This window comes from Lepidochelys kempii, chromosome 2 (genome assembly GCF_965140265.1).
Source record: "Lepidochelys kempii isolate rLepKem1 chromosome 2, rLepKem1.hap2, whole genome shotgun sequence".
Classification (NCBI taxonomy): domain Eukaryota; kingdom Metazoa; phylum Chordata; order Testudines; family Cheloniidae; genus Lepidochelys; species Lepidochelys kempii.
Window position 1 is genome coordinate 155,686,287 of NC_133257.1, and position 20,311 is coordinate 155,706,597.

At 40.3% G+C, this 20,311-nt stretch overlaps 1 protein-coding gene across 6 annotated transcripts in view; it reads right to left on the minus strand.

Moving 5' to 3' along the window:
• The window catches only part of INVS (inversin), a 210,353-nt gene that overhangs the window by 20,534 nt on the left and 169,508 nt on the right, over nucleotides 1-20,311 (minus strand). For all 6 annotated transcript variants that reach the window (XM_073332511.1, XM_073332510.1, XM_073332513.1 and 3 more), the window contains 2 exons: nucleotides 8,519-8,829; nucleotides 1,322-2,126 (listed from right to left, as the gene is read on the minus strand). In XM_073332511.1, the coding sequence (XP_073188612.1) occupies nucleotides 1,322-2,126; nucleotides 8,519-8,829 (1,116 nt within the window). The remainder of the gene's footprint in view (nucleotides 1-1,321; nucleotides 2,127-8,518; nucleotides 8,830-20,311) is intronic.

Here is a 20,311-nt window from a genome sequence, read left to right on the forward strand (position 1 = left end):
GAAGAACCCTTTTGTTTGATGAAACTGGCTTTCAGTAACCACTCATCATAAAGCCTAGTGTTTGAGTGGTGAAATAAAGGCTGGAATGCTTAAGAAGACTGCATTTCTGAATTCTTGTTAACTAGTGTGGTGAGACAGAAGTTTATTTTGGTTACTGGCTTGGTACATATTTAAGGATAGAATAACCACCAGTTTGGGGTGAGTCTGCCGTATTTCTCAGCAGTTTGTCAACGTGCCTCAGTGGTCACAGCTGAGAATGCCAAATTCAGGACAATCTATAAAACTTTTGTTTTATTTAATTTTAAAAGGAAATTAACACTTTTTAGAGTAAAGTATACAGAGACTTGGAAAGATTAGATGATCGGTATACGTTAGCAATTATAGTTTTCTGTCTTCACACAAAAAATGAAGAAGTAACATTCCACTCAAAAATTTAGAAAGGAGGAATTAAAAATGTATGATATACTGCATTTGCAGATAATTGGCTTACTCTCTTTCTGTCAATTTTTAGAATTAGAAATTAAATATTAAGAAACATGATCAAATATTTTATTTCTGAATCTATTATTAATCTCAATTTTTTACAGTCATATGGGACAGATTCTGCCACATTTACTCCCACTGAATAGTACCTTACTCCATGAGTAATATTGTCAGTGACTTGGGATTCTACTGGTGCATTTAGCAAGGGTCTTCCACTAGGATCTGATGGGCATACACCACATAGTAAGTTCTCTGCACATGTGAGATAAGACAGGGTTGTGGGGAGATCAAGCATTGGTAGACCTCAGTCCTTCCTGTCCTCCTTCTCCTCTATGTAACAATAATTCCCATTGAGTAGAGTTACAACTAGAGTTTCCAGTACTGGCTGCCAAGTACATCTAAGCTGCCAAACACCTTGCTATTTGGACCCTATTTAATAATCAGAGGTCAGTGTGGAATTGCACATGAGTTGGCAGGAGGTGGTGGTAGCAGAGATGGCAAAAATCTTTGCTAGATAAGTAGTTTAAACTGCTGCATGGGGGATAAATTTCGGGCCTTTGTTTTCTGTGAAGTAATAGCCATGTTCTAAACAAAATGTTTATATTTTAACTAGCTATTAAAAGTCATTACTCTCCTAGCATTCTTTATGAACTGACTTAATGACTCCTGGCCAGTAGCACACATTTCTACTTATTTAGTGATAGAGAATTAAATCCCTGATTTATCACTATAAATGTTATAGGGAAAGGGACGAAATAGAGAAAGCAAGTTCCCAAAGAACTCTGATTGTGTTTTATCTCTCTGTATCTCTCTCCCCTATCTTTTGTAACAATCTTACCTTCTCCATGTCCTCTGAATAACAGTAGCAGCATAGTTCTTCTTCCGAAATAGCTCTTTTCTTGTTCTTTCCTTTTCTATTATCTGCATACGGATCTCTAATGGGATAAGTTCAATATTCATACTCTGACATGTGAGATGGGAACATAATTGATCATCTGCATTCTTGGACCCCGTTATATCTGTTTTTTCCAAGTTCAGACTATCATCAAAAATAGTGTGTGCAGCTGGATCACTTGGCACAGGTCTTGTAGTTCCTGCTTTGATAGACAGTAAAGGGCAGGTCTTTTTTGCTAATTCATTATTTGCCACATTGTTAATTTGTACTACAGCATGTGAACTGTCATTTCTGATGTTTACAAATCTCATTTTTGCACTTCCGGGTCTACTGGAGCCAGCTGGGGAACATCTCTCACTGTTTAACTCTTTATTTCTTGCTTTCAGCATGCGTGGTTTGCCTTTTGATAGAGTTTCACACTGCCTTGAATTCCTTGAGTTTCCATCAGTGCAGTTAATATTCTGCAAGCGCCCTATTGTTCCTTCACAATGGCTTCTGTTGCCAGCTATAGATTGACTTTGATCTGCTAATTTCTCCGCAGCACTGGCTGTGTTACAACAAGGGATGTGCTTTTCATTGCCATGTGCTAAGCCTTTCTCGCTTGCAGTCTGCTCCTTGTGCTTTTCACCATACCACTCTGTAGCCGCCACAACTTGATGGTTAGCTTCAACTTTGGCTCCGTCATTTTCTTTACCACAATGGAAATGGACACAAGCTGTCTTGCTTTTGGTGTGTTTTCTGGATAATTCTTTAGAGAGATAAATGAAAAATCAATGTTACAATCATTAATACTGCAAAAATGAGCTTATTTTTCTGATTCATTTTTTGCATAATAACCATTATGTGGCACACTGACATTTAGAAATATGGAAAAAGAAAGTGAATGAGCAGGAAGTATTAGAGGGGAAAAACATCCACGGAATAAAAGGAACCAAACTTCTTTATTTGGTTACTCTGTGAACATTTAATTGATTTCTCTTACGGACACAAAATTTGAATCAGATACCTAGACTACCTCTCACTGAGAAGTAATGTTCAACGGTTTTGATGTGTTGGCCTTCCTTGTGAAAATGGATTCAATGTATGGTAATGGAACACCCAATCCTATTTACACATCTGCTTGCTCCACTGAATAAAGTACAGCAGAGTACCACCACTCCTAGCATGTCTAAGAAGTTTAGTCATGATGTATTCTGTCATATAATGAAAATCCCGCTCTGTATACTTAGTGTAATTCCCTGCCACAGATAGCCCAGACCGCTCTATGACGGGTTTCCCCCTGGGCCGCCACCTGGAACCGGAGTACCACTGAGCCCTCTGATCCACCAGCCTGGGCTCCCTTTCACACTGTGCTGCTGTGACAAGTTGCAAATAGCTCCAGCCTGCACTTTCACCAGCATTCACACAAGTAGGGACACAGCCAGTTGCAGTTACAGGCAGGCTATCTAACCACCAGTCTCCCAGCCTAGGACCCCAGAGCAGTACTGTCCTCCTGGCCTGGTCAAATCTGGCCAGTATATGGGTTTAATATCCGGTCCGCCTCGCCCTCAATGTGAAGAGGACCATGCACACTTGTGGTAACCAAGCTGAGAGTTCCCTCAGACACCTTAGTCAACAGCACACTGGTTTGTATTAAAACATAAAATAAGTTTAATACCTTCAAAAAGATAGATTTTAAGTGATTGTAAGTGATAGCAAACAGATCAAAGCAGATTACTGAGTAAATAAACAAAAACACAAACTGAGCTTAACATATTAGATAGGTTGGAGATGAATTAGCAAATTCTCACTCTGAGTGATAAACAGGCTGGCAGATTCTTAAGGCACAGCAAGCTGCCTTTGCTTTGCAGCTTGGGTTTCCCAGGTTTTAATACACAGGCTAGAAATCCCTTTAGCCTGGGACCACCACTTCCCCCAGTTCAGCCTTTGTCCCTCAGGTGTTTCCAGGTGAGTTGTTGTAGGGAGAGTGAGGTACCATCATGATGTCATTTTCCCCTTTTATATCTTCTTCCCACTTGCTGGAAAGCTCTTTTGCTGTGACCTGGGTCAAACAGTTCCCATTGTGTAGAGCTATATATGAGAGGTTTTTATTTTACACAGTTCCTGGGGTAACCCTTGTGCTTATGTGCATTTCCTCAATAAGACATTAATATTGTTTGGCCTTTTTACTGTTGTACCTGAAAGCCTGTTTGTGGGTGTTTTCAACTTCACAACATCAATCCAATGAGATATTAATGTCTCGGAGACCAAGACTTTTAGAATGATACCTCACCAGGCATACTTTGTACAAAACATATCCTAATTACATGACAGTGGTGAATACTGGGGTGCCAGGGTGAAACACACTCAATTTCTAGATCCCTGTTCCCACATCCTAAATCAAACTACAAAAGTCCCAATTTTCCTCTGCTGTAAATTTTCTCTTTCCTATTTTCAGGTCCAGGCTGGGACAACTTGTCACCTGTGACAATAGCTTCTAAACATTCTGGTGATAATGGCTTGGAAGTGGGACTGGAGCACAAAATGAAAATCCCTCAGATTGTTTGCTTTGGCTGCAATGCAGAATTTGCTTAGTAAGGAGCCCCAAGGGAGAACAGAGAAAAAGCTAGAGCACAGAAAGGAGTCAATACAGCATGCAGACAGAGCTAATGGATAAGACAAGAGAGAGAAAAAATACATTTGTTATTATTGTGTGTTTGATAAAATACAATCACAGGAGAGCCACAGAAAATGCTTAGGTTATACAGTCCAGTAAAGCACATAAAAACCCATTGGGCTAAACTCATCCCTGACGTAACTGCTTTAACTTCAGTGGAGAAGTCAGAGATCTATTGTCTGGATAAGAGGTTACAGCATATTACCATTTGGTTTGCAGGTAGGAAACAAGGGATTATTGTCCATAGTCTTTCAGATTGGGAAGACTTGTCAAAGGAGTAGCTCAGGGTTTGGTACATACTGAGACTGTTGTTATTCTTACTAATCTATCTGAACAAGATTGCCATGTAGGCAAATAGCCCAATGTGCTCCGGGGGGTATATTTTTTTAATTCAGTTATAGGAATGGGGGAGGGAAATTTTTATATTCTTGGAATATATTCTTGGAATATACAAAGTGTGTTTTCCAGTTCACAGCAATATCAGCATTTGTGCAACATTTTATGCTAATCAGACTTAATGTACTATGGTTTTTCTTCTTTAACAAAAAAAAAGTGGGAAAAAGAGGATTTTCCGTATTTGCGTCTATACATTTATCTCCTAAAAAGATCAAAATAGGATGGTTCTATGAACATAATATGACTGTGACTAAAGGCATTATCCTGCTCCCAGTGAAGTCACAGGCAAAACTCCCACCAACATCAATATGAGCAGGCATGGGCTAATACTAAGTACACAAGTACATTTCCAGTATTGTCAGAACAATATCTCTGATTCCCCAACAGATTCATTCCTATCTTGATAAGGAAAAGTGAGACAACCCTTTAAAAATAGAATCCATCATATTGAAATCTCTGGGTGACCTGCTGTTTGCACCATGAGTATAATAGATAGAACCTGAATTGAAGTCAACCATGACTCACTATTATGGTTAAAAATAATTTGCTACAGAACTTTCAGTCACTAGGCAAGTAACTAAGAGGAGAAGGAATTGAAAATGGTCAAATTCAAAACAAAATGGGGAAAAACAAAATGGTTCTAAAAGCTATAGACCATATATAAGAATGAAGTGAGCTTTTTCTGAGTAGGGAAACCAGGAGATAATGACTGGCGAGTACACCCTGGCATGTGAAGAGTGGTCTGTAAAATTCTCTCTGCTCTGAGAACTAATAGGCATTTCTGCTGCTTCACATGAGAGAGAGAGTGAAGACCGGAAATAGGACTGCCTGAGTGAAGAGCAGAGTGAAGATAGGAGCCTTTAACTAACGTTTCTTTTATTTTAATTTTTATACATTAATAGCAGGTGCAAAAAAGCAACTTATAATCACTATGTTGGAGTTCCTTCCAAAGTGCCAGATTCAGTCATTTATTTTGGACCAAATCCTAAGCAGATCCTTTCTAAAAGGCAGATGGCTTTCTGTTGGGAAGCAAGAACTTGATACTCGCTGAAGGCCAAATCTTGGACCCCACTGCACTTAATGGATTTTTGTCTGAGTAAAGACTACAGGATCTGCCCCTTAAGACTAAATCCTGCATTCCCAATTTGGTACTTATTCAGGTAAAACTTTGAGATCTATGAGAGTTTAGCCCAAATAAGAACTGATTACGGGCTTCAGAGTTTGACTCTTATTGCATCTAGTTCTCTGGCATCCCAACCTCTCCAAGCTCATCATCAGAAGCAAGCTCCACACAGACCAGGGCACACCAATACAAAGCATCACCAGACTCTGCCCAAACAACAGATGGAAAAACTGCAGCATATCTCCACTGCTACAATGATCAACACCCCCCACAACACACCTTTCAAGATCCACGGTTACTACACATGCCTTTCGCAACACATGGTGTACCTCATCCAAGGTACTAAATGCCCCAGTAGCAACTATGTAGGTGAAATCGGACAATCATTATGCTCTCAAATGAACTCACACAGGAAAAAGATAGAAGACAAAAACACTCTATTACCTGTGGGTGAACACTTTTCACTAAATGATCAGTCTCTACATATCTGATCTGCCAGGCCTCATCCTCAAAGGAAATCTGCACAACACTTTCAAAAGATGAGCCTGGGAGCTTAAATTCATAACTTTGCTAGATACTAAAATCATGGACATTGGAATTATGGAAGAGAGACACTGGACTTATGGTTTATTACAACAATCTATAACCCACTAACAAACCCCATCCCTCAGCTGCTTTTTTCCCTCCCCTCCCTTTCTTTCCTCCCTAAGATTGGAGTGGTGCTAATGGGCCACAACACTTTGAAATATGTGTTCACCACTTATGCTAAACAATCTGTTCCACATTGTATTTATCTGTGACACTCTGATTGAGTTTCCCGGACCTGAAGAAGAGCTCCCTGTAAACTCGAAAGCTCGTCTCTCTCAACAAGAGAAGTTGGTCCAATAAAAGATATTAACTCTCCCACCTAGTCTCTCTCAAATCCTGGGACGGACACAACTACAATAAACCTTTTATCAGCACATTCCTATCATTTTAGAAGCTTATTACCCTTTTTTGGGGGTGGGGGTTGTGTGCTTTTTTTTTTATCAGGGGGCTAACTGGAAGTTAACTGGTTTGAGAGCTTAAATAATAGACTTTGTAACTAAATTTTGGCTATGAAAGATGGAAACCTGATTTTTGTGATACTTGCATTTTATAAAAAGTCAACTGTAGGGACATGTCACTGTGAGCAAATCCTGAAAGATGATTTTGGTGAGACTCAGGGAAATGTCACAGGAGAGTTTTGGCAAAGGAGGGGTTGAAAGAAAAGGGTATTCACACTTTTTACATTTTTTATACTTCTGTTTTTTCTTGTTCCCTTTCCTCATTTTTTCTGCATCTTTCAAGCTTTTTGTCCCTTTCCTTTTCCCTCCCTTACCTTCACCATCCCACATTTCTCTCTGTCTCTGCCACACATATTCATTCTGCAATGGAAAACCTTATCTCTGGCAAGTCTTGATTTTCTTTAGTTCTTTATATTTGCAACCGTAATATTTTAATGTGGTGTTTATGAGAGACGGCATTTACTGTATATGCCGAGATTTACATTACTATTTGTTTATCATTACCCAATTATATAGCCCTATCATGCAAACATCTGGCTAAGAGAGAAATCTTTTGTCTGGTTTTGCTATAAGGTCAATTAACTATGCTGTCTAGTAGGCCGTTAACCTGCTCCCAAGGTAAAGGAGTTTGAGTGATGACGCAGAAGAAACAGATCCTTAACTTCCTTTTTCTTTGCTCCATGGTAATAGACTTCCAGTTGTCTGAAGAACAGACAGGAGGTGGGGTTAATTTTACATCTGAGAGACTAGCAGCAGTTCTTGGGGTCTGAGATTGCTGGAGAGCAGTAGGCTCTTACAATGCCCTCAATTACACCTGTATAATTCTTCTGTGATGTAGCTACAATGCAGATTCAATGCATGAACTAGTCTTACAAACCAAGAGGTTATTAAATAGTTTTTCCCACTAGTGGCCCAATCACTAATTGTGTTTGGATAATATTTTGTTATTTCTTTTTTGGATTGCTAAATATGCACTGGAAATTCAGATCAAACAATTCTAATGTATGTGTACTTTTAGCTCTCCTGCTGGGTAAATCTTTTCTTAGTAAGATAGAAGATTATAACCCTTTTAAGAGGAACTAATCTTGCTGTTTCCCTTGACTGACATTTGCACCGGTATTTGGGGGCTAGGGAAAGGTGTATGTGGAAATGTAGGGGGGACATTAAGGAACGTGATGCCTCCCAGCACCTCTTGAACAATGGTGGGGAGGGAGTCACAGTTCTTGTTCTCAGGGAAGCACAAGCTCTGCTTCCTCCTACTGCCGCCAGGATGCAAAGTATCCCAACTGGAATGGGGCACAATAGGAGTGCCCTGTCACTGGGAGCAGCCTGCACAGTCCTTCTATGCGCTGGGGACCTTCACCTTGCACACTCTGTCTATATATAAAATTTCCCCACTGAAGTTCACCAGAAACCCACAGGAATTCCAAATATGTTTTTTCTTAAAGTAAAGCAACACTGTACTTAGTACTAATTGCTTAGGAGAGGAACACAGCTATTTACATAAAACAATATATATCCACTTATCAGCTTCTGATAGGAAATAATTGACAAAAAGAACAGAAGATAAAGACGGGTGTTTAAGTGATAACTTTTATCTTTCAGTTCCCTTTATTTGAAACAGAACACCGATAAACTACCAATCACTTGTCTTGAAACACTTTGAATATTAAGTCTAAAACACATAATAAATATTTGTAATTATGACCATGGAAACTGACAGAACTTGCATACTAAAATGTGGTTCATATTCCAATGAATACATTAGTATCCTGTATGTCTGTCTTAAACGATAAAAGAACAAAAAGGGAGCACAATATGCTTGCTCTCAAGATGGAACTGGTCAGACAGAGCCCATCTATAGACTATCACTAGACAGCCACTGCCTAGTCAGTCTGGCCAATTCATTGATTACAAACCTTTTTGGTTTTTGTGATCTTCACCCGGTAGCTCTGCAGACAGACATTTTTCCTTTGGTGGTGTTTTGTTTTGAGAGGTTGCAGGTGATCCTCTATTGTTTTTCCCTGCCTGGTTTTGAGAAATGCTACTGCAGAAAAGCCTGTAACTATGCACATCAATTTGTTTACTGGACAGCTGTGGAGTGCTAGGAGTTCTGTTACTCTTCTCTCTATTTGCAGGATGTGGCTGTACTTGCACCCTATTGAGTACCAGGTTCTGCATTCCCTTCCGCAGTTCTGCTTCTTTCCTCTTATTTTCTTCTTCACGTTTCCTATAATTAAAGTCAATATTATAAATGTTAACAAAGACCAAATATTACAGCATGTTTCTGAAAATGATTCCATCATCAGTGGACACTTGACATAAATCACAGTATGAGCTTGATAGTCTAGGTTTTTCATGCTTTTATTTTCAGCACTGCCCACTAAAGGAACAGGTGCATATGGTGCTGAAACATTTCTGCTTGACAAAATGTAACAACTGAATTTGGGCAGTAGCTGAATTAAGGTAAATTGATAGAAGTCAGGTTTAAGTCCATCTCACAGAGGTTTGAACCATTTTAATGAAATAGATTTCGCACCTTTATTTAAACCACTGGAACTTTTTATAAAGTCAAGGTCCCAAAAATAGAAACCACAATCAGAATTAAACCTCCCTTTTTGTTTTAGTTTTATTGAAAAAACCTTGATGTTTACTTGTTTAAAAGTTCTCTTATGAATTATTTACTAAAAAAAACACACTAACATAAGGGCAAGTCTACATGTGCAAAGAAATAGTTGTAATACAAATTAAAATATCTGTATAAAATGAAGAAATAATCTGAAAACAAGTAACACTTAGAAACAATGCAAATGAATGCATGAAACATTCTACTTTACTTTTTTAACTTTTTGTGTTAATTGTTAACATTAACATATACAAACTTTCAATACAGATAATAAATCTTATTCATAACCTGTACTGTTACCTTTAAAAGACTGATCTGTGTTTGGTCAATCTCTTATTATCTGTATATTTATTTTGTTCAAATTCCAAAAATGGTAACCATATATTATAAACTTGATCCTGATATAAAGCTGTCTGCTTTTTTCTCCCCGTTGAAGCAATTTCCCATACTTTATTTCTTCATGCCGCCAATGCTATTATTAGAACTATTACTTATTCTGCTGTAGTGTCGAGAGGTCCCAGCCAGGATAAGGCCCCATTGTGCTCGGAACTGTACAAACACATCAGGCAACATGATTCCTACTGCAAAAGGTTGAAAATCTAATGTAAAAAAAGGCACAAAGTGAGTGCAACAAACAATAGGAAGGAATGGGGGGAGGGGAGAGGAACAGTCACATGGTTATGTAGGCCATAAACAAGCAAATGTGCATAGCTTGATTATTCCAATTCGGTTCAAAGGCTTTTTCTCTTTTATTAAATAATTAATAAATTGAATGAGCTATTGCCAGTTGCTGTACAATCTACCCATCATTAGTTGGCCAATTTCTTGTTGCAGCAGAAGTGGCTCTTGAGGAGGAATTTAGAGGTGGAGATGGTCATCTTCAGCTCAGGTTCAGGGAGGGCATTCTGCATGTAGGTGGCATAATGGAAGAGAGAGCAGATCATTGTGGGAGAAGCAGCTGGGTGTTTAAGGCTGGCAGAGTGGAGAGGGAAGGGAACACCATGATTAGACAACATTTTTCAGAAGTACTTCTAACATTTTGCTTCTCTGTTGTCTTTCTTGTCTATTTAAGTGGGAAGCTCCTCAGGACAGGAACCGTCTCTCATACTCGGTGTATGCGCAATGACTAACACAATGGGCCCCAATATTGACTGAATAACAATGTGGTGCCCATAGTCCCAAAATAATAAACAGAAGAGTGGAAGGAAAGGTGAGGACAAGAAGCTTGATTTAGAGACAGTATGAAATGGGGTGCCAGAGTTGAGATTCAAAGAGGGGTTGACAATCAGAGCAACAGACAAGGAGTAAGATCCAAGTAGCTGTGTTTTGAATTAATCCTGAAGCAGTGCTTCAAATTAGTCATGTTTGTAGATCAAATCATGTAGCCTTCTTTTGCAGAAATTGATATATCTTATACAAATGCAAAATATTTCAAACCAGAGTTGTGAATTCGAAAGTTGTGTACACTTATTTTACCCATAAAATAATATATTTGATTTTAAAAATGGAGTCTTTGAAAATAAACATTGAATAGGTATGAAAGATGATTCTGGCCAAGATTAAAAATAAATACAAGTGGAATTGCACCACTTTTAAACTCTGAAGGTTTTTCCTCAGAAGTGGAATAAATCCCATAATCTGTGGCAAACATTATCGTGCACTTGTTTTTATAAATAGAAAACTAAGCTGTGGTTATAAAATAAAGTGACAATTCTTCCTATAAAAATGGACAGGTGGTAAATGTCAGATCACATAGCCCTCTGATATTTTAATTTGCTTCCAATGCTGTAACATGGTTTGTGGACTGTTGACACATTAGCTCACAGCACGGCATATGACAGGTTAGTTATGCAGCATGTCATCATCAGTTCCTGTGATTCATATCAATGCCAGTACGTGTCATTTCAGTGTGATCTGTCAGGGAGAAGCCTTAACTTTATCTGTCACTGCTATCTTAGCATGTATGTTCTGCAGAAGAAGCTGATTGAACCCGGGTGCCTGAAATACTGTTAATGGATCTACAAACTGCACTCCTGGCAGGTTGAGGTACTTCAGCATTCCCTCTGGCATTGATAACAGTGGCTGGTTTCAAATAATAATATTGGCATTGCACAAATAGACAACGTGTGGGTGTCTGTCTCATGTACAGTATAGATCTCACTGCCGTTACTCTGCCATTTGATCTGATAAATTAGACCTTACTATTCACGGAACAGTTATTTTCCTTTCTTCCAGAGAAGCAAACAGCCTACTACTTGAATCCACAATTCAGTCCATAAAAGAAATGACACAGGCAATATACAATCAACCCACGAGTAGCCTGAACCTTGTCACTCTGAATTCAAGTCTATCTGTTGACTAGCAGAACAACACAAAAGACTGTAACTGCAACACTAGGCTAATTAAAAAGTTTTAAAATGAACACTTGACTGAGAAGAAATAAAGGATTGTTTTTCTTCCTGTAGAGGTACTTTATGTCAGTTTTACCTCAGAATTATGTGGCACTGTGCTGCTCTCACTCTCCCTCACTCTCCGATCAGGAGAGTTTACCTTGTGATTTATTTTCTTTATTTTGAGATTAAATTCAATTTATTTTACACTGCGCCAAAATCTTCAATTGGAATGTGCTGTCGAATTTTGTATTGAAAATCCATTATTACTCTGTAGAAGTTGTTGAGGGGAAGCTGGTTGTTTTGACTGCTGAATAGGAGACAGTTGGGTCTTTTGGCGCCCACAAAGGCACAGAAGGTAGTTTGAGGTTTTTGACAAACAAGAGTAAATTCAGGCTTTGTTATTCAGTAAAAGATGCTTCTCCTCCTCCTTTCCAGGGAGGAGAGGAGGTGATTTTAAATTTTGGAGATGGCAGGTGTAGAATTCCTCATTCCCCAGACCTCAACAGTAATAAGTTACCTCTCTGAGCCCTGCCCTGGCATCTGCCACTACATCCAACAACAGAGAAGTATATTAGCTGGATATTTATGCTAATTAATGCATCAGAAGTGAAATACTTAATAACATTTCCATTTAAGCTGTCCCTGTTATGTTTCATTGTTAACAACCCATTTTGATGAATGGGCAGTTCACGTCTCTCAAAGCTGTTGTTTCAGAATGTCTGCAGACTCCAGAGGACAGTAAATTTATACTTAGTTCATATATTTGCAAGCAAAAGGGATGTAAAACAAAGAATGGATTCTGGAACAAAATGAAGTAGCAAATTCTAAAAGATGGATTATTGTTTACTCTATCTTCTTCCCTTAAATGTAGAGAGGTCTCCCTACAATAAGGAAGGACAGCTGGAAGAAAATGCAATTTTCAGTTTCAGTTCACGTGCAAAACGTTAGAGAGTCATTCACTACGTTCTTATTCTCACAGAGACATTATATCAAATACCGTTGTCAATTTTTCTTAATCTGAAATAAGATTCTTCTAGGCTAAAAGATATATGTTTTTGCTCTTTGGATGTCAGGTGATATTTAACATTTATCTGGATAGAACTAAACCTTTCTGTTCCTCACCTCATCTGTTTGTTTCACATGTGTGTTAGGGGGCTTATTCCTTCACCCACTTACTTGCTTGGTCCTTCTTGCATGAACAAAGAGCAACGATACCCAAAGTCCAAAGGTGCAAAGAATTTGATGTTTATTGGGGTGAACTTCCAGCAAGCAAGATTCCAGTTTCCTTCCTTAGTGTCCCCCTTCCCAGCTCTGACACCACAGAGCCTTACCCCTGTGTTCCTGTTCCCATTCCCACACCCATCCACTTCCTGATTGGCTGCAGACTATATAGTAAAACTTGAATTCTGCTTAGCTATACCTTAACCAATCATTTTCCTGAAATTTAACTAACCAATCCTAACATATTGTAACATGATTATGTAATCATTTATATCCCACCACCTTAATTAGTTTACACCCAGCAAAATTAATTATACAGCAGACAGAAACAATCACAGAACCAGTCAGAGATTATACAGACAAAGAATAGCAAAGTGGGAACTATAATGACAAAACAATACAGAAGTGAGGATTTCACATCCCAGCTATTGATAAGTGAGTTCTTGCCAGACAGGATGCTATCAAACTAAGTTTCCTTTTTCATTTTCTAGGCACTTCCCTGTCTCTGGAGGTGACAGGCATTATCAGGACAGGACTGTATTCCTAACAGCCCAATAGCTCCTTCTTTCAATGTGACTAGTTTGGAACGTGAGGATGTGACTGGTCACTTCCCAGCTTATGGCTGCCTCTGCTGCTTAGCCAAAGGCCTTAGCCTAAGCACAGGGCCTCAGACTGTCACAGTAAGAGAAAGACCTTACACCGGCAGACAATGATTTTGATTTTTTCTTTTATATCTCTATAACTAGCCAAGTGATAAGAATACATCTAAATTCTTAGAGTACAGGCCTTTACGGACAGGCCTGAATATCTATATCCTAACAATGTGGACCAAGTGAAAGGTCAAAAAGTCTCTGCACAGATAATCTCCAAACAGATAATTTCCTGTACCATGACAGCATATGAAGTAGCTCAGGCCCCTCAAGGGGTACAAGCTCATTCCACCAGAGATCAGGCGACATCAACAGCATTTCTAAATTACATTCCTATATTGGACATTTGCCGGGCAGCCTCTTGGCCCTCTGTGCATACTTTTTCAAACCACTATGCCATTATGGCTGCATCCAAATCGGATGCAAACTTCGGGAAGGCAGTCCTTCTTTAAACAGACTCTGAGCCTCACCTCCTGCAAGTACAGCTTGTGAGTCAGCCACTTGGAATACACAGCTGCATCTACTCAAAGAAGAAAAAACAGTTATCTCTACCTGTAACTGTTGTTCTTCGAAATGTGGTACAGACCTGTCTTCCATGATCTGCCCTCTGTCCCCTCTGCATCAGAGTCTGTACTTCTGATGTTCGGAGCTAAGGAACTGAGGGGGTTGGGGCAGTGCTGTCCTTAAATGGCCAGGACAGGTGGGTACTGCTGGGCAAAACTCTCTAGCTCCAGTGCGCAGGGTGTGCACACACCTGCATGGAATTCACATCTGCACCAGAAGAACAACAGGTACAAGTAGGTGACCGTTTTCTACAGAGATTCCTAGAGATGGTTATATAACAGTTTTGCCACAAATATACATAGTAATGACAGTTTATGGCCTGATCTTATAACCCTTATGCAAGTTAGGAGTCCCAGTGAAGCCAATGGTACTACTTGTGTGGTAAGCACTATGTATCTTAAGGCTATTTCAGAGTTGCTATATTAAGAATTTGAATGCCTATGAGAAATGAAGCCCACGAAAAGAGTGAAGAAGAGACAAGAAGTCTTGTATTACTCTCTTTAAAACTAACCAGTTAAACTGACTACTGATGCCTCACAAAGAACAGTGGTTGCTGCTTTATTAAAGGATGGAACTCCAATTGCTTTTGCTTCCAGAACAATGACGAAAAGTGAACAAAACTGCCCAGAGAAGAAGAGAGATGCTTGCTGCACTATTTGGGTAAGAAAGGTTTTTAAGTATATGTTCATGGTAAACAATCTGAAATAGAAACTGAAAATAAATTTTTAGAAGCCATTTGTTACCAAGCCCTTGACTAATGTAATCACCCCGCCCCTCTGCCATACATACAAATTCAAAAACAGAGAATCCTGAGGTACCAGTTTATCCTAATGCAGGTGCTTGGTAAGACTTTTGTTACGGCAGATGCACTCTCTAGGGCACATTTATCTGAAGCTGACAGTAGGATGGCCTATACGACTGTAAGTGCTCATGCTGACTGAAAACCTACCAGTCTCTACTGAGAACATTCAGGAGTTGATACAAGAAACACATGAGGATGTGATCAAAAGGATGATATTTGACAGATGGCCAGAGACAGAGAGATGTCTCATCCCTAGTTCATCATTACTGGTCTGTTCAAAATGAGTCAATGTTTGCTGGTAATGTATTTTAAATGAGTCCATGAAGCATGAGGAAAGAAACTGTGACGCTGCACTACATATGTTTTATGAAAATATGCTTATGAGTGTAAATAATGATGTAACTGGAATATGCTTTATGCAAAAGGTCACTTGTAAGGTAAAATTACAAAGCTTATAATCTACTGAGTGTGTTCATCCTATTTGTTTGTATGTATCATTCTTATATCTGAAACTAGAAATATGAAGTATTACTCTGAGGTCCTACTGAAATTATGCAAAGTGTGGGCCATTAATGGTGGCTTAGGCTCCCACTGACTAGGACAATTGGTTGTGAATGGGTTTATTTACCTGCAAGCCTTCTTGTGTACCTGACCTGGGTAATGAAGAATGAGGTCTTACAGTGACATGTGACCATGACACATGATACTGGAATCCATCTTAAACCTGGTGCTTTTCCATTTAGAAGGAGGGGTGGGGACCCAGAGAGACAAAAGATTCCCGCCTTGTGCCAAAGCTATAAAAGGGGGTGGAACAGAACAAAGGGGGCGCCAGTTATGAGAAAACCCCTAGTTACCACCTGAGCTGGAACTAACAGGGACTGTACCAGGGGAAAGGATTGGGCCCAGACTAAGAAGGAGTCTAGTCTGTGAAAGAAGCTTATTGGAACACCTCTGAGGGTGTGATTTACCTGTATTCAGTTTCTTAAATGTATTAGGCTTAGACTTGTGTGTTTTATTTTATTTTGTTTGGTAATTTACTTTGTTCTGTCTGTTATTACTTGAAACCACTTAAATCCTATTTTTTATACTTAATAAAATCACTTTTCTTTATTAATTAACCCAGAATAAGTGATTAATACCTGGGGGAGCGAACAGCTGTGCATATCTCTCTATCAGTGTTATAGAGGGCAGACATTTATGAGTTTACCCTGTATAAGCTCTATACAGAGTAAAATGGATTTAATTGGGGTTTGAATCCCATTGGGAGCTGGGTGTCTGGGTGCTGGAGACAGGAGTACTTGCTGAGCTGTTTTCAGTTAAGTCTGCAGCTTTGGTGGCGTGGTTCAGACCCTGGGTCTGTGTTGCAGCAGACTAGAGTGTCTGGGTCAACAAGGCAGGGTTCTGGAGTCCCAAGCCACCAGAGAAAACAGGCTCAGAGGTAGTTGCAGCACATCAGGTGACAGTCCAAGGGGGTCTCTGTGACCAAACCTGTCACAGAGATGTTATGTTGCATTCATGAAGATAATTTGAGGAAGGAATTATACATGAGGAGAGTCACTGAAATTCTTTTCCAGTCTGGTCTGAAATGTCAAAAGAGTTTTGAAATGTTCAGAATGTCAAATACATTGATCACAACAGCCTAAGGAACCAAGCCACCCCCTCACCCCCAGAACCTTTGCAGTGTCACGGAGAGACTTAAGTGATGGACACAAGCACCTAACTTCCTCCAACATCCTAGATGCCTCTCAATCAGGCGACAGGCCAAAACATGGCATAGAGGCAGTCCTCCTGGGCCTGATGGATGGACTAATGATAGCCTTGCACAGGCACCACAATTCCATTTTCACACTCCTTGAATCTTAGCAGCATTCGTCACTCTTGATCATGAAGGGCTACTTCGCCGCATAAAAGAAACTGACAGGAGTGGCTGAAACAGCACTACTTGATCCATTCATTTCCCCCAGACAGCTCACAAGGTGCTGTGATGAGTACATTACCAACAGGGCTAACACATGAACTCCTGTATGTATTATCCCCGTCCTCTTCATCATACACAAAATGACTCAGAGGTAGCAAAACGCCATGGACTCTAGTGCTAACAGTATGCTCAAAACACTTATCTCTATGTCTCTTTCTCCTTTGCCATCACCTACATGTCTCAATGAGTGTAAGAAGAGCAGCTGGCTTGGACAGAATCTGAGGAATTCGAGAGTGATGGTGCTAAGAACAGGAGGGAAATTTTCGAGAAACTCGTTACAACACAGACCTCACTCTCAGCTGAAGGTGTCTGAAAACTGATGCTCAAAACTTCAGGTCTTGTTGAATTCCTCATTGCTCCTAAAAGAAAAAGAGTACTAGTGGCACCTTAGAGACTAACCAATTTATTTGAGCATGAGCTTTCTGAGCTACAGCTCACTTCATCGAATGCATCTGATGAAGTGAGCTGTAGCTCACGAAAGCTTATGCTCAAATAAATTGGTTAGTCTCTAAGGTGCCACTAGTACTCCTTTTCTTTTTACGAATACAGACTAACACGGCTGCTACTCTGAAACCTGTCATTGCTCCTAGAAACACTGATAGTATTAGTGCCTAGAAGTGTTTTTTTTATATTTGGCTAGCCAGAACACAATGGCCTTTCCTCTCAGAAAAGGAATTCACCATTACTATCCACGTGTTTGTCACCTACAGGTTAGACTACTGCAACTCACTTTATCTGAGGATGAACATAACTGACAAAAGGAAGCTGATGCTACAGCAATACAGAGCAACACATATACTGACAGATACATCACACCAATACTCCTCGGGCTCTGTATCTAGTGTAAGGTTGAAGGCCTAATTCTGATTTGCAAGACACTTAACCACCTGGGTCCAAGATCCCACACAAAATATTTACCCATTTACAATCCTTCAAGACACCTACACTCCAAAAGGACATTACAGAAACACTAACCCAGGATTAGATTCTTGGGGCAGGGACAAAGCATTTTCAGGGACAGGACTGCAGTTGTCGAGTATCTTATCAGAAGAGACCAAACTGAGTCCAATCCTGACCATAATGAGGTCTAACTGGATACCCCCTCTTTAATAACATCTTCTTCTCACAATGGCATTTTCCTAGGACTAAACCCACAACTGGACAGATCACAGAGGAGAATATAGATGGCAAGAATAAATCACAACCAAAATCAACCCCCTCCTTCCACAAGCACAGATAAAATACCATCCAAACACATACACTGGAAAAATGAGAGGTTGTGGAGTGCGAATGCCTAGTGCTCCAACTGCTGTATGGACCTTAGGGTATGTCTACAGTGCAGCTGGGAGTGAGCCTGAGAAGACAGACTTGTGCTAACAGGGCTCAGGCTAGCGTGCTAAAAACAGCAGTGTGGATGTTTTGGCTTGGGCAGCAGCTTGAGCTCTCAAGCCCACTGACCCCCTGAGTCTGAGTTTGGGAGATTAACCTGAGTCTCCGCTGGAGCTGCAATGTCCTCACTGCTACTTTCAGTGTGCTAGCTCAAGTCTGTCTACTTGGGCTGGGAGGCTCACTCCCAGCTGCAGTGTGGACCGCCCTTAGGGACCACAGTGGCAGTTGTCTTAGAGTATGTTGACAGTGCAATTAAAACCCTGTGGCTGGCCCATGCCTGTTAGGATATAGATATTCAGGCCTGTCTGCAAAGGCCTGTACTCTAAGAATTTAGGTGTATTCTTATCACTTGGCTAGTTCTAGAAGTATAAAAGAAAGAATCAAAATCACTGTCTGGCAGAGTAAGTCCTTCTCTTACTGTGACAGTCTGAGACACTGTGCTTAGGCTAAGGCCTTTGGCTAAGCAGCAGAGGCAGCCATAAGCTGGGAAGCGACCAGTCACATCCTCACGTTCCAAACTAGTCACATTGAAAGAAATTGCTATTTCCCACATTGCTATTGGGCTTTTAGGAATACAATCCTGTCCTGATAGTGCCTATCGCCTCCAGAGAAAGGGAAGTGCCTAGAAGATGTAAAAGGAAACTTAGTTTGATAGCATCCTGTCTGGCAAGAACTCACTTATCAATAGCTGGGATGTGAAATCCTCATTTCTGAATTGTTTTGTCATTATAGTTCCCACTTTGCTATTCTTTGTCTGTATAATCTCCGTCTGGTTCTGTGATTGTTCCTGTCTGCTGTATAACTAATTTTGCTGGGTGTAAACTAATTAAGGTGGTGGGATATAATTGGTTACATAATCATGTTACAATATGTTAGGATTGGTTAGTTAAATTTCAGGAAAATGATTGGTTAAGGTATAGCTAAGCAGAATACAAGTTTTACTATATAGTCTGCAGTCAATCAGGAAGTGAGTGTGTGTGGGGGTGGGTGTATGGGTGCATGGGTGCGGGAGATGGGAACAGAGAATGTGGGTAAGGAAATTGGAATCATGTTTTGCTAAAGGGGGAAGTGGGAACAGAGAATGGGGGTAAGGAAATTGGAATCATGTTTGGCTAAGGGCAGAAATGGGAACAGGGACACAGGTGTAAGGCTCTGTGGTGTCAGAGCTGGGAAGGAGGATACTAAGGAAGGAAACTGGAATCATGCTTGCTGGAAGTTCACCCCAATAAACCTTGAATTGTTTGCACCTTTGGACTTCGAGTATTGTTGCTCTCTGTTCATGCGAGAAGGACCAGGGAAGTGAGTGGGTGAAGGAATAAGCCCCCTAACATCTTGGTGCCGTGACTCGGATGCATCGCATTGGATAGATGAGTGGCAGCCTGTAAGTCCCCTCCCCAACATTCCACGCAGCTGCTTGCAGGGGGTATCGCGAACTCTCGTGATGATAGTTGCGGGTTCTGGCAAGCCAGGGTAAAGGATTTTTTGGATAAATGGATAAGGAAGAACCAGGGCCCATATCAGGTGCAGGGGTCAACCTGGGATGAGATTAAAAAGGAAATGGAGGAAGTGTTAGGGGACCCAGAGGGATGGGGTGTGGCTGAAGAGCCCACCCTCCTTGGTATATGGGTAGTGGAAGAAGGTCCCTTGCCCATGGGGACTGAATGCCTTCCAGGGAAAGGAGGCACTTCAGTCTGCTTGTGAGAGGTTTGAAGTAAGGGCAGCATTATGGGAAGCTGCCAGTAATCTTTCAAGTTTTGTGCTGCTTCAGCAAGGGCTGCTGAAGAGTTGTAAATTAGTTAGGGGTAGTGAAAGATGATTTGGCACAACAGGGTTTAAAGTCAAAAGCAGAGTTAACAGACGACCTTTAGAGACTGGAGCTGGGACTTGGTCCTGGGGGAGTGGAGAGAAAGAAGGGGGAAAAAAAAGTTTCAGAGTGCAACCTGCCTTTCCACACTTTTGTTTTTCTGAAGTTTTAATGGAGGGTACTTTGGATACTTATGTGAGATGTGAAGAAGGAAGTTTTTGTTTAATGATAAAACCCAGTTATATAAATGTAACTGTATGTGCAACTCTGTGCAGTCACATTGGA